This window comes from Sturnus vulgaris, chromosome 2 (genome assembly GCF_052056855.1).
Source record: "Sturnus vulgaris isolate bStuVul1 chromosome 2, bStuVul1.hap1, whole genome shotgun sequence".
Classification (NCBI taxonomy): domain Eukaryota; kingdom Metazoa; phylum Chordata; class Aves; order Passeriformes; family Sturnidae; genus Sturnus; species Sturnus vulgaris.
This window is the reverse complement of record NC_142244.1, coordinates 84,669,409-84,681,216: the sequence shown is the minus strand read 5'-3', so window position 1 is coordinate 84,681,216 and position 11,808 is coordinate 84,669,409. Positions and strand designations below refer to the sequence as shown.

At 39.0% G+C, this 11,808-nt stretch overlaps 1 protein-coding gene across 1 annotated transcript; it reads left to right on the top strand.

Moving 5' to 3' along the window:
• The first annotated feature begins 255 nt into the window (after positions 1 to 255).
• XG (Xg glycoprotein (Xg blood group)) lies at positions 256 to 10,667 on the top strand. The gene is made up of 8 exons (XM_014892068.2): positions 256 to 358; positions 721 to 777; positions 4,357 to 4,392; positions 6,856 to 6,924; positions 7,773 to 7,820; positions 8,451 to 8,489; positions 8,784 to 8,903; positions 9,096 to 10,667. The coding sequence occupies exons 1-8, from the start codon at positions 256 to 258 to the stop codon at positions 9,110 to 9,112; spliced, it is 489 nt and encodes a 162-aa protein (XP_014747554.2). The 3' UTR covers positions 9,113 to 10,667.
• Positions 10,668 to 11,808: the final 1,141 nt, after the last annotated feature.

The following is an 11,808-nucleotide window of genomic DNA, read 5'->3' as shown; positions in this document are numbered from 1 at the left end:
GGAAATAGTCCTGTGCCCTCTAACTGGCAACCTGTGTTCTTCAAAGGGGTGTTTGCACAGCAGGTGAATATGATAACACAAGAGAATAGCTTCTCTTTGGCCTACCTGAACAAATAACTTCCCTGAATTAAATGAGCCCATCTCTCACAGTCATTCAGGACAGCACTGTGCAGGGATGCCAGCTGACAGCTTGTGCTGTTTGATTGGGTCTTTCTTTTGCCTCTTACTGGTGCTCTGGCTCTCTACAGAGCCCTCATGTCTAGAGGTCATGAAAACTTGCCTGCTGACTTAGTGTCTTCTGTCACATTCCTTCTAGGTCAAGGTGATTTTGATTTAGCTGATGCCCTTGATCACCCTGGTATGTAAATTTTCTATCCTTATTTTACTATGGAATTTACATCTAATAATAAATCTTAAGTCTTTTTCCTTGAGGAATGGAATATGAAGTTATTAGATACACAGATATGTATTGTTAGTTATTAGATATGTTAAAGATACGCAGAACTGGAGAATGCTGGATTTCAATGTTTCTATCATGAAATGACAATCTTCTGTAAAACAAATAAACAAAAAAAATAGCTTTGAAAACATATTCCTTCATTTTTGGCTTCTGCTGTGATACATAAAAGATTATTGAAAGCAGCTCTCTACATTTGCAGATATCTGCTTTTGTTAAGTTGAAGCTGTTAATGTTTATTGTCATGCCATTGTGTTCAACAGATGACATAATTACCAGGAAGCCTACAGTGATCAGAAGGCCGACAAGACCTGTGTTCAGTGAGTAATGAAATAATGGGTCATAAAACTGATTTTGTATATGCAAGAAACTTTCACATGAGGTTCTTTATTGTATTTACTGCTGTGCTTTAGCTGAGATAATTTATGAATACCAGCTGTCTTCTTAAAGTAAAATAAGTCCTGTTTTGACAATTATCAATTAATTGTCTTTACTGCTTCGAGTAAGGCGTTTAAGCATGGCTGGCCAGTGATAGAGTTTTATTTCCTGAAGACCTTCTTCACACTTTTCTAGATTGTTCTGAACTCCCTGGGGAGTATAACAATGGGTAGCTCTTGCTAAAAATGGCTAACTATTTCTCTACTTTTTTTCCTATTATCTTTTCTTTTTAGTATATTTATTCATGACGCTTGATAGCAGAGTTGGAAAATAATCAGAACAATGTTAGGTTTTTCTTTCCTCTCACCATGTATTTGATTCATATTATCTAGTATTGATTGCTACAACCACTTGTGTCAGAAAGGAAAAAAGGCTCTGAACAGTGGAGAGTTGCAGTCCTGAGAATGCCAAACAACAAATTCCAATGAACACTTGTTAACATTGAAAAAATCCAAATTCCAAACAAGAACAAAATTGCATTTGTGATGGAACAATTTATGACAACATACAATTTTTTTTCACCTAAACTGCACTGGAATAACTTCTGTCTATCAAACAAAATGCTTGGACGTTGCTGGATAAAAAAAAACCCACAAACTTTAGGTCTTATCTGGACAAACTTTACAATAAGATTTTAGGTGCATGAAAGCAGTTACATTTTTCACACAATTCTCTCGCTCCCTCTTTGAACAAACAGGGGCAGTATTTTGTGAAAGTGGTTGGTATTATACACTTTAATGGCTGAATTCTTCCTTCCCACTTCATTTGGCAAACAACATTTGTATCTGGTCGAGATTAGGAGTGTCTGTCTATTTTAAAACATTGCACTAAATGTGGATTTGTTTCCATCCTAATGTAAACATTTCAAGTTATTTGAATTGTGCCGTAAAATACTTTATCCTTGGTCGTGTTTAAAGGTAGCTTAGGGTGTCGATATCTGCACTGAAGCTGCCTCAGTCAAGTGAAAGGAATTTTTATTTTTAAGGACTCCTAAATCTGTTAGAGATATGAACATCAGATGAACATCTGCCCTAACCAAATCTACAAATTTTTGGGCAGGAAGAACTCCATGTTTTCCAGACTATTTCAGTCTCCTTCAGTGCTACAGAGGACTGCAGAGAGTTTAAAAAAGCAATTTAAACTTATTAAAAAACCCAAGTCCAAATTATTGGATTTGGAAAATGCAGGAAGATGGTATAAAAGTATGTTCTTCTTAATGCTTAATTTTAACTTCAGGGTTTCCTCTATGTCTCATTCAGAAGTGAGGCTCACTGAGATTTTTGTTCAGCTGAGGCCAGTTACAAGGAGTTTCCTCTGGGCATTCCGTGCACCTCTGCCCGAGTAGGCAGTAGGCACCTCCCTAATGTAGTAAAATTCATCACAAAATTTAATGGAAGGAAATATTTATTTACAAAGTCTCAAAGTGAGTTGATGTTTACCCACTCACACTGTTGCTGCATTCTGTTTAATTCAGCCATATCCTCACACCCACATGCTGATGAGCACCAAGATGTGTGTGCTTAGCTGGTCTGGTGAGCATCATGAGACAGAGCTTGCCAGCTACTGAGCTCTTCTCCTGTCTCTGTGCTTCTTCTTGATCAGAAATGACAAGCAGGATCCACAAACTTTTCATATCCTTTAGGAGTAACCAGGTATTATAGAGTGGTCCTTTGCCTCATAATATTTCTCACTCCAGTGTCTCTGAACCCTTGGCCAGGTTGCTGCCCGTTATATCTTTTTCACTTGTTCGGAGAACACAGGCTGTGTGCACAGACTTATTTTCTGGGTGGATGACCGGAAAAGTAGTGATGTGCTGCAACCTTTGGTGTTAGAATGCCTTTCTGCTTTTCCTCTGCTGACAAGTCACCTGTGCTGTCATTGGAGCACATGCCTGGTGTTTTTGATAGAAACAACACATTCCTCAGTTTTACTGCTGGGAACAGTGACCTTTATTGTCTGGTTTTTTTAACACTTTGCTGCTTTTTCTGGTCCCAACACACACATGCATTTCCATTTTTATTTCATTCATATCAACCTTAGCATTTCTGCAACAAATCTCTACATGAACTCTCCAGAGCAGAACTTGCATTTTACTTGAATTCTTCATCACAAAAATAAATTGAATCCAGTTTTCAATTTATTGCTTCTTACAGTGTTAACATTTGACAGGTAAAGTATTTTTTGAAATGCAACTCTCTCCTGGGCAGACACAGGAAGGATCTACACCTGACAAGAACAAACCAAGTCATGTATTATGGATTTGTTCATTTTCCTGTCAGATTTCCTGGTGACATCAAAGCATTTCTAAGTTGTTACCCAAATAAGCCTAGGTAATATGCAAAAGCAGCTTCCCACTCCTTCTAGGTATAAAGAACAAAAGAAAACAGATTTCTGCAAGGTGATTTTCCTGTGTTTCAGGAATTTTGACACATCTATAATGAAAAAAACATTTGTTTAATTGAGAGTCTATCTAATTGTCTGTGGCAACAAGCACTGTTACCAAAATTTAGATATGTTTTGCTATCCCTTTTCTTCTGATTCACTATATCACTCCACACATATAAGCATCAAGAACAAGATTCTTGGAGTTATAACATCCATCTAATGTATTTCTTTCAGAACTCTCCATCATTCCATATACACCTTAAAATATCACCCACATACTCATATCCACACTTGTGTTAGAAACAGAGTTCTTCTTTATGCATCTGCAGCTCATGGACAAATTGTTTATTGCATGGAAAGATTCCATCCGAGGTACAGCAAGACGTGTATGGTGCTGGGCAATGGCCACAGCCTGTTGATTTACTGGGTAACTTTCACATATAGACATTTAATTCTATCTAAACCCCTTTATAGCTCAGGCAAACAAAAACAGACTGTCTCCCAAGCTAAGACAGGCACATATGATTGCCTGAAGCAAGGGGTCACCATGACCCTTACATAGATTAGTTAATTCAATCTCTCCCCAAGCAGGTTTATTGCTTCCTATTATTTGTTCTTGAAATAGGTATTCAGTTTTCACAGTTCGATAAACTACATTTAAGCCAAACATACATACACCAATTTTAAACACAGATATAAATGTTAATAGTTAAGTATATTTTAAAAATGGCTATGGTTACATATTGTAACATAGCTAATTTTATTTTTGGACTTGTATTAAAGAGGTATTGATCTTGATTCAACTGTAAGATTTATTTTGACATCATTTAAAATAGGAAAAACCTTTGTATTTTGAGTAGAAAATACTATGCTATCTGTCAATTAGTGTATGGGAAAATGTTAGAGTCTAATAGAGTTTTCAAAAAATGTGTGATAAGTTATTTGAATTTGTGGCACTGACTTGAAAAAGGTGCTTGTCAAACATGCAGCTGTACACATTCTAATGAAAACATTTCATTTCCCTCAAGAACTGTGTGTAACTCACTTTTCTACATCTTCCTCTTATTCATTTTTAGACAATGATCTGCATTTAGGAGACGCTCTTGGTGGAGGTGAGTACTCCCTTGCTTCCTTGAATACAAGGGGACCTTTTTTTTTCATAGCTTTTTACTGAACTCGGCCTGATTTGTAAAAAGAGATTTCAATACTGCAGGAGGTGCAATGGTCATGAGAGTTATTACAACTCATGTCCATGCAGCCCTTCAGCCTGGGGCCATCCTGCAGAGTGGGGACAGCACCTGGTCACCAGCTACCTTTGAGAGCTTCCAGCTGCCCTACCTTGCATGAAGGGAAGTTATCTGGGGCTTGCTGTACCATGGCAGAGCACACAGGCTGAGGAGAGCACACATGGCCCATGCAGCTGTGACGGCTCAGGGTGAAGTCCTCTGACAGAAGCTTGAAGAAGGTAATAGCTGTAGTTTCTTCAGCGACCAAAAATGAGCCTGCCTAAGATTAGGAATCAGAGGTAACACTGGATGGGAAAGTTTCAGCTTCTTGCAGCTCTGCTGATGGCAAATTAGAAATTCAGGAAGGAATGTTTCAGAGATGAGCACTGCTGAATACAGCTTAAGCTTGTATTGTATGTATTAAATTATAGCATGCTGTTAACTTCCAGATATTCCCATAACACCCAGACCTGACCTAGAAAGTATTCACAGTACTGTACTACACTTTGCAGTCATATGAAATCCTTGAGGTTGGGAATTTGTACACCATTTTTTTTTGTCTGCTTAGAGATATACCAAAGATGTGAAGTACTCTAGAAAGGTTTTTGAATATTGAAGTTACCCAAGATGCAATTAGTATTGAATCAAAGCCTAAAATTCCACTTTAATCACAGCTACAAAAAAAGAAAAATTGCTTCTCAGCCAATTGCACAGAACCTCTGAACTAGCTGCAGTGGTCTGGTTTACTCATGTTTCAGTCTTAGAGAATGACACTTTTCATATTGTTTTCTTTTTCCCATTTCCAAGTTCCCCTCTGACACTTGATGACTTTGTTTGAATGACGTAATAGTCCACATTTTACAAAGCTACATCTAATTTTGTTTATAATTCCTAGGTTTATATTTTCATTTATTCCTCCCTGTAATAATTCTTCCATTCCTTCAAGCTTTTATCGAGTACTGTTATGAGAGGATAAGTTAAAGATATTGACTAAAGTATTAATTAATAGCTTAGGTATCTTAACTAAACCAAACCTTTTCATTCCAAGGATGGAAAATCGTATTTCCATTGGTTTTTGTTTCTTTGTTCTATTTTCAGTTCAGGTTCTTAATTGACCTTCATATATGGTATGATGAGGTTAAAGTTATGTGTCTCATTATCAGTATTTCTGAACACATTTTTTCACCAGCTATGCCATATATTATGTCTTCTTATGCTTAGAGAAGACTAAGTGCAGCATCACAATAGAAATGAAATATGGGATTGTTGGTTTCCTACTTTTGTGCCACAATGAGTCTTAGTTCATTACACAGAGAGCTGGAACAGAGCAAGTCCTTTCTCTACTGAATATAATTAATTGGGCAAAGTCTGATTCCACAAAGCTTTACAACTCTACCTAAAATCCTGTAGGCTAAATTCACTTGAAGTTTAGCATATACCAAAATAATTTTCTGGATCAGAACCTAAATGATGCTCATAAACAGAAGCATCGTATTTAGCAGCTAGGCAAGAAGAAAACATAGCAAAAGGGCATCTGGCATGTTTGGAAGGTGAAAGATTTAAGGAGGGGGAGGGAATTTTTTTTCTGTGACCTAATTTTGATTTATGCAGAGCTAAATTCACTGTTTGACTATGAGAACAGTTAAATACATGGTTGAATTGGTTGAGAAAAGGATGGCAAGAGAATGCACACAAAGCAGCAACCCTAGATATTAAATTTGGTAGGGTTTGACCTGACTGAGCAATCATCAGATCTCCTGCTCTATCCAATGCCTCTTTTTCTAATCCTTTGGCAAAAAATTGAGGCTAAATGCTAGCACAAAGTCCTAAACCACAGCAAAGCTGAAGTTTGAGTTAATTTTGCACAGTTCAAGAGCAGAAAATTCATTATGCATTAGATAAATTCAGCATCTGTTAGATGATACTAATCTGCAGGCCATATTAATACCTGCTGATGGCAATGAGATAACCTGTTGCCTCCTGCCCAGCCTAGAACACCAGCTTCTCTGTTGGCTCTGAGTAACTGCACCACTGGCACCCACAGTGACACATTGTGCCTGCCAGCTGTCAGCTTTAAACAAAGTTAGCACTTGACAGATATACATAAAATATTTTCCCTCAATGTTTTTTTTGTGATTCTTCTCTTCTTTTGAAAATATTCCTTGTTCATTTCCAAGTCAATTTTTTGCAGCTAGCTATTTGCTGATATAGCGCTTAAATCTTCTTAACTATTGATAAGATCCTTTTATTAATTAATGGGAGGACAAATTAGAAATAGGTATAAAATGTTTTTATTTACAGTTCCCAGTTTTGCCTGTTCAATCATCTAACAATATTAATTATCAATAGGTGACATCTCAAGAAAACCTTTATACCCACCTCTTCCACCACGCCCAGGAAGTTATGGTGGTAATTCTGGTAAGACTGCTTGCTCTTAAGAAATTGTAGTGCCATGAGCTGTTCAGAGCAGACATTTTGATACTTTAATCTCTTATTTCTCTAGTAATAGTTTTTATCTCCCTTTCCCTATGTCTTTCTTTTGTAGTCACTGTTTCTGACTCAGAGTTGAGAAAGCTTTTTTCTAAATGTTAGTGTTGATACCATAAAGGTTTTCTGTTTGCTCAAAATGTGGGATGCTGGATCTTAAATGGCACGAGACTAACATTTAATCTTGTTTGTGTTTTCATTTTGGGCGTGTATGCACTGAACTATGCAAAGGTTCAAATTTGACATCTAGCGACAGGGCAGGGATAAGCCTGTGTTCAAATCAATTTGAGATGTGCATTTGAGATGGCCCTGGGGCATACAGCAGATGGGGCTGGGCAGCCTGTATTGCTTTTGAGTTTGGCTCCAGACACTTGCTTAAATAAAGTAAATATGGCATATCTATTCTGCCTTTCACCCTGTACCTGTACTTTCTTTGGGTACAGCTGTCGTGGTGAGCTGTGGACAGTCTTTCCTGGAAAGGACCCACTGACTCTCTGCTTCAGGGATCACTGGGACTCAAGATGTCCATATTATATAAGGATTAGTGTTACTGAGAGCCCAAGCCCACGTATCCTATAAGTGCCCAAAACAGACACAATACATAGACACCAACAGTGTCAGTACTTCAGCTTTCTGGTGAATTTTGGTTCAGTGTGACCCATCCACCATGTCGAGGCTGGGATTTCACTTAACTGTAGAACACAACAAAAGGAGTGGATAAGGGAGCTGAAGGATCTACCGTTGTAGATAATTCTGCTACTGGAATTTTTATCTTGCAGGAGGTTTTGATGACTCAGATCTCCTTGATGGAAAGCCTTTACCACCAGGTAATATTTGCTTATTTCCCTTGCAACGTGTTCCTAACCCCTATAAATTGGAGCTCGTTGGTTTTGCTTTAGTGGTAATCTGCTTGTGTCTGAAGGTATAGGGCCAGACTCCACTGTTTTTATTCAGGTTAGTTATCCTTCACAAAAAAAGCATGGTTTTGAGCCTGAAGCTAGAACTTGAAGAGTATTCCAAAACATTTTTTTAAGCATTCTAGCATATGAGAGAAGCCTGCAGGTTTTATCCCTTTGAAGCAAGGAAAGGGCATGGGCATGCTAAATTAGATGGACCAAGACTAAGATCTTGATGTAAACTACTGAAAAATAAACTGCTTGTCTGGCAGTAGAGAAGAGACAGAATATACTGGCCTCCTTGTGAAATCAGCTTGATGTAGCCTGTTACATATGGTCCTTCCATAACATTCCTCCCCAAAAAGGAAGTGCCAGGAGGATGAACACTTATTCCTCTGGCCAGCAGAGCTGTCAGTGGGGAGTGGAAGGGGAGCTCTTCTCTTGCAGTCTTGCTGGGCCATCCCTTTTGCGCTTTGCACATCACATTTTGCTGAGTAAAGACTTAGTTCTCACAATAGGATGACAAACATTTCTTTGATGAAACTTCACTCTCTATTCCAGGAGGCGAGGAGCATCATTTCAATTATGGAGGGAACACAGGTACGGTAAATAATTTACATTATTTTACAATTGATTTCTGATCTTTATGAAATATTAAAACAATGATAGCCTTATAGAAGTAGCACATATAATAAATTAGGCTTTAAGACCTCATTTTCACGTCAGCTGTAATATGACACAATTTCTATTCATCTGCTTAATTCTATGGTTTCACCAAACTATTTTCTTAATCTGGTAAAGGCATACTTTAGTAGACAATGTACTTAAGACAAACTATTTAAGTGCCTCTGGAAAAAAAACCAAAAACAACAACTTCTTTTTCTTTTTCCTCAGATTCCGGTTTAATAGCTGGAGTTACATCTCCTGTAATTTCTGCTTTTGTAATACTGGTTGTTGGATCAATCGCAGCCTACACTGCTTACAAGAATAAGAAACTTTGTTTCAAACCACGTGGTAAGGGCAAACACTGATTTAGTGCTGAAGTAGATGGGAATTTGACAAACAATTGTCTCTGCCACTGCAGAGGTGCCTGACATTCAGGGGTCTGTGCGTGGAAACCAGTCTGGGTGACCCAGTTCAGCCCTGGAAAAGCTGGCAAAGAATATCCATGGTGGAAATACTGAATGTCCAATTTTCATTTTTCAGGTGGGGCTACAGTGTGAACCACTGAAAGAAGAATTGTTGTCTGATCACAGGCTCCTTTGGTTGGTGACATTCTACATTGCCATTCCGACAGAAGAAAATCTTCCTCTAATGAACGTTTTCTTGAGACACTGCAATCCTGCTCTCTCTAACCTGATGTCACTTTTGCACCTTGAGCTTTATGTCATCAAAGATATGCTTCAAGCATCCAGGGCACTGGATTGCACTGTCTGACTTGCATTCATAAGGGCTGGATACAGATTTTCACTCAGAAGTTATTTTAAGTACAAAGAAATCAAGTTTGACATAAGCTAAAAATGGAAAGATTTGGGTTTGTGAGGACTCGAGTCACCAAACAAAATTTTTTAATGTTTTCAAAATTAGCCAAAAAACTTAATTGTTCTGATAGAATTGGGGTAAGGAGTTTGCCATTTCCTTTCACACTTGTTGGGTTTCTCCAGGATATTTCTGTAAAGTTTACTATGTTTAAAGAAAATTTGTAGTTGTCAAAGGATTAAAAATTTGAATGCTTTTACTTTGTAGTTATGTCTGAATACTGGCAAAGTGAAAGGAATTATAGCTAGGCAATTCATTCTTAATTTTATAATACTGAAAAGTTGATGTATATTGACAAGCCACAGTTTAAAATACAATAGAGAGGAACACAGGCTAATTTTATTTATTTATTTATTTAATTAATGAATTACTGAAATGGTATTTAGCTCTTCTCAGGAACTAGAATTTCACTTAAGTTTCATTTCTCTTCTTGAAAACTTAGGCCCTGCTCTAGGAAACTTTGAAGGCATTAATCTAGAAAGATGGGTGTTTTTTTAAAAAAGAAGTATTATTTGTAACTTTTGAAAAAGGGAAATGGGTACAAAGCTTTTTCTGATTCATTTAGAATGAGTTTGTGATGCTTCAATCTCTAAAATCTAAATCACAATGACTTTTAAACTTCATACTATGTGGAGGTGTGGTTGACATAGTTTTTTTCTAGCTAGACTATTTCATGCCTTTCCCTCATTCCTGATTGACCTTGCTGTGCTAACAGTGTCCTCATGCAGACAAAGCTGTCACGAAAATTGACACTTTTCCTGTCTCTGCCATCATTTAGCTAACTGGATCAAAACACCAGCAAGTGAATGAGATACAGCATATACCAAATATATCAGTATATCAGTGTGCAGGTACACTTTTAGGCTTTATTTTCTCTTTTAACTAGAATGCTCATGATGATAAAAACAAAATTATAATTATTGTAGTATTGTATTATTATTATTTCAAGTCATTGAGGGGTTATATGGGGAAGCTCTAGTGTATTTAAATTTGGATGGGACCTATTCTATACTGTAAAAAAAACGTTTCTGGCACACAAGTAAAACAGATTATCATCTAAATGTAGACATCACTTTTATTACGAAGAAAAAGGTTTTTTTTAGTTATAAAGTCCACCAACTGAAATAGATCTGCCAGTAAAATTATCTGCAACAGTAATTATGGTACTGATAAGCATGTTGTCTAGTTGACTTGTCTACATAAGCCAACGGTGAACACAGATCCCTGAGAATTTTGTTTCTGTGGGATAAATAAAACTTCATTTCCTATGTGTTTATGTCTGTCTTTACTTCCTTTAAACACCTCGCCATTACTACAGAGCAATGACACCCTCTTCTCCAGTGGACCTTTAGGATTCTTTCAGGGTATGAGAGAACAAATGCTGCAGCTTGGAGTGGCAACAGAGATCTCTTGCAAATCGTTGGAAATAAAGTTTTAAATCGTTAGGTAATGCCACTGGGCATTATTTTTCAGCGGCTCACTACCTGAAAATTGTTGACCCCTGCTACATAGATACTGATGTTCAGAGCACAAAAAATGCCTCGGCTGAACCACCTCAGCCTAAAATTTCCTTGCAGAAACATTGTATGGTTGAATTATGTCACAATTACATGACTTCTAAGCTAGTGGTGAAAGCATGCAGTGTGAGTAAATGTGCATTTATTTATGCACTTGTGAGAATATTTACAGCCCTCTGAATAGCATGAGTTTCCTGACACTGAAAACATCTACTTGCTTATCTGGGTGCCAAGTTATCATACCGTGAGTATGTGTAGGGGACACGATGGCCCCAGGGAGTTAGGAGTAGACTCCCTTAATTCACGGTGAATCCCGTGTGTCTGAATGACCACATGCCACGCTGGAATCACCCTACTCATGCTCTGAAACCTTTTGCCACACTCCGCCACCTTCACCACCACAGAGGTTGTGTTTTCCTCTGGGCGCTGCGCGGCGGAGTCTCCCCAGCCTGTGTCCCTTCCTCTGGGTATCTGCACAGACGTGTGCGCGGTGGGGACGCTTTGTCACAGCGGCTGAGACCCACCGGGCAGGGGCGGAATGGGACGGGAGGGAACAGGAGGAAGGGGAGTGGGGGGCTCTCCCATCCCAGGGTGGGCGCAGCCGCACCGCGCCCGTTGGAGAAGCCGGAGCAGGTGCGGAGCCCGTGTGGGGAGCGGTGCCCGACCGAGCTCTGGGCTGTGCCCGTGTCGGGACCGGTACCGGGCGAGCTCCGGGCCGTGCCGGTGTCGGGAGCGGTGCAGGGCCGAGCTCCAGGCCGTGCCGGTGTCGGGAGCGGTGCCGGGCCGAACTCTGGGCTGTGCCTACCCCGGGAGCGGTGCAGGGCCGAGCTCCGGGCCGTGCCGGTGTCGGGAGCGGTGCCGGG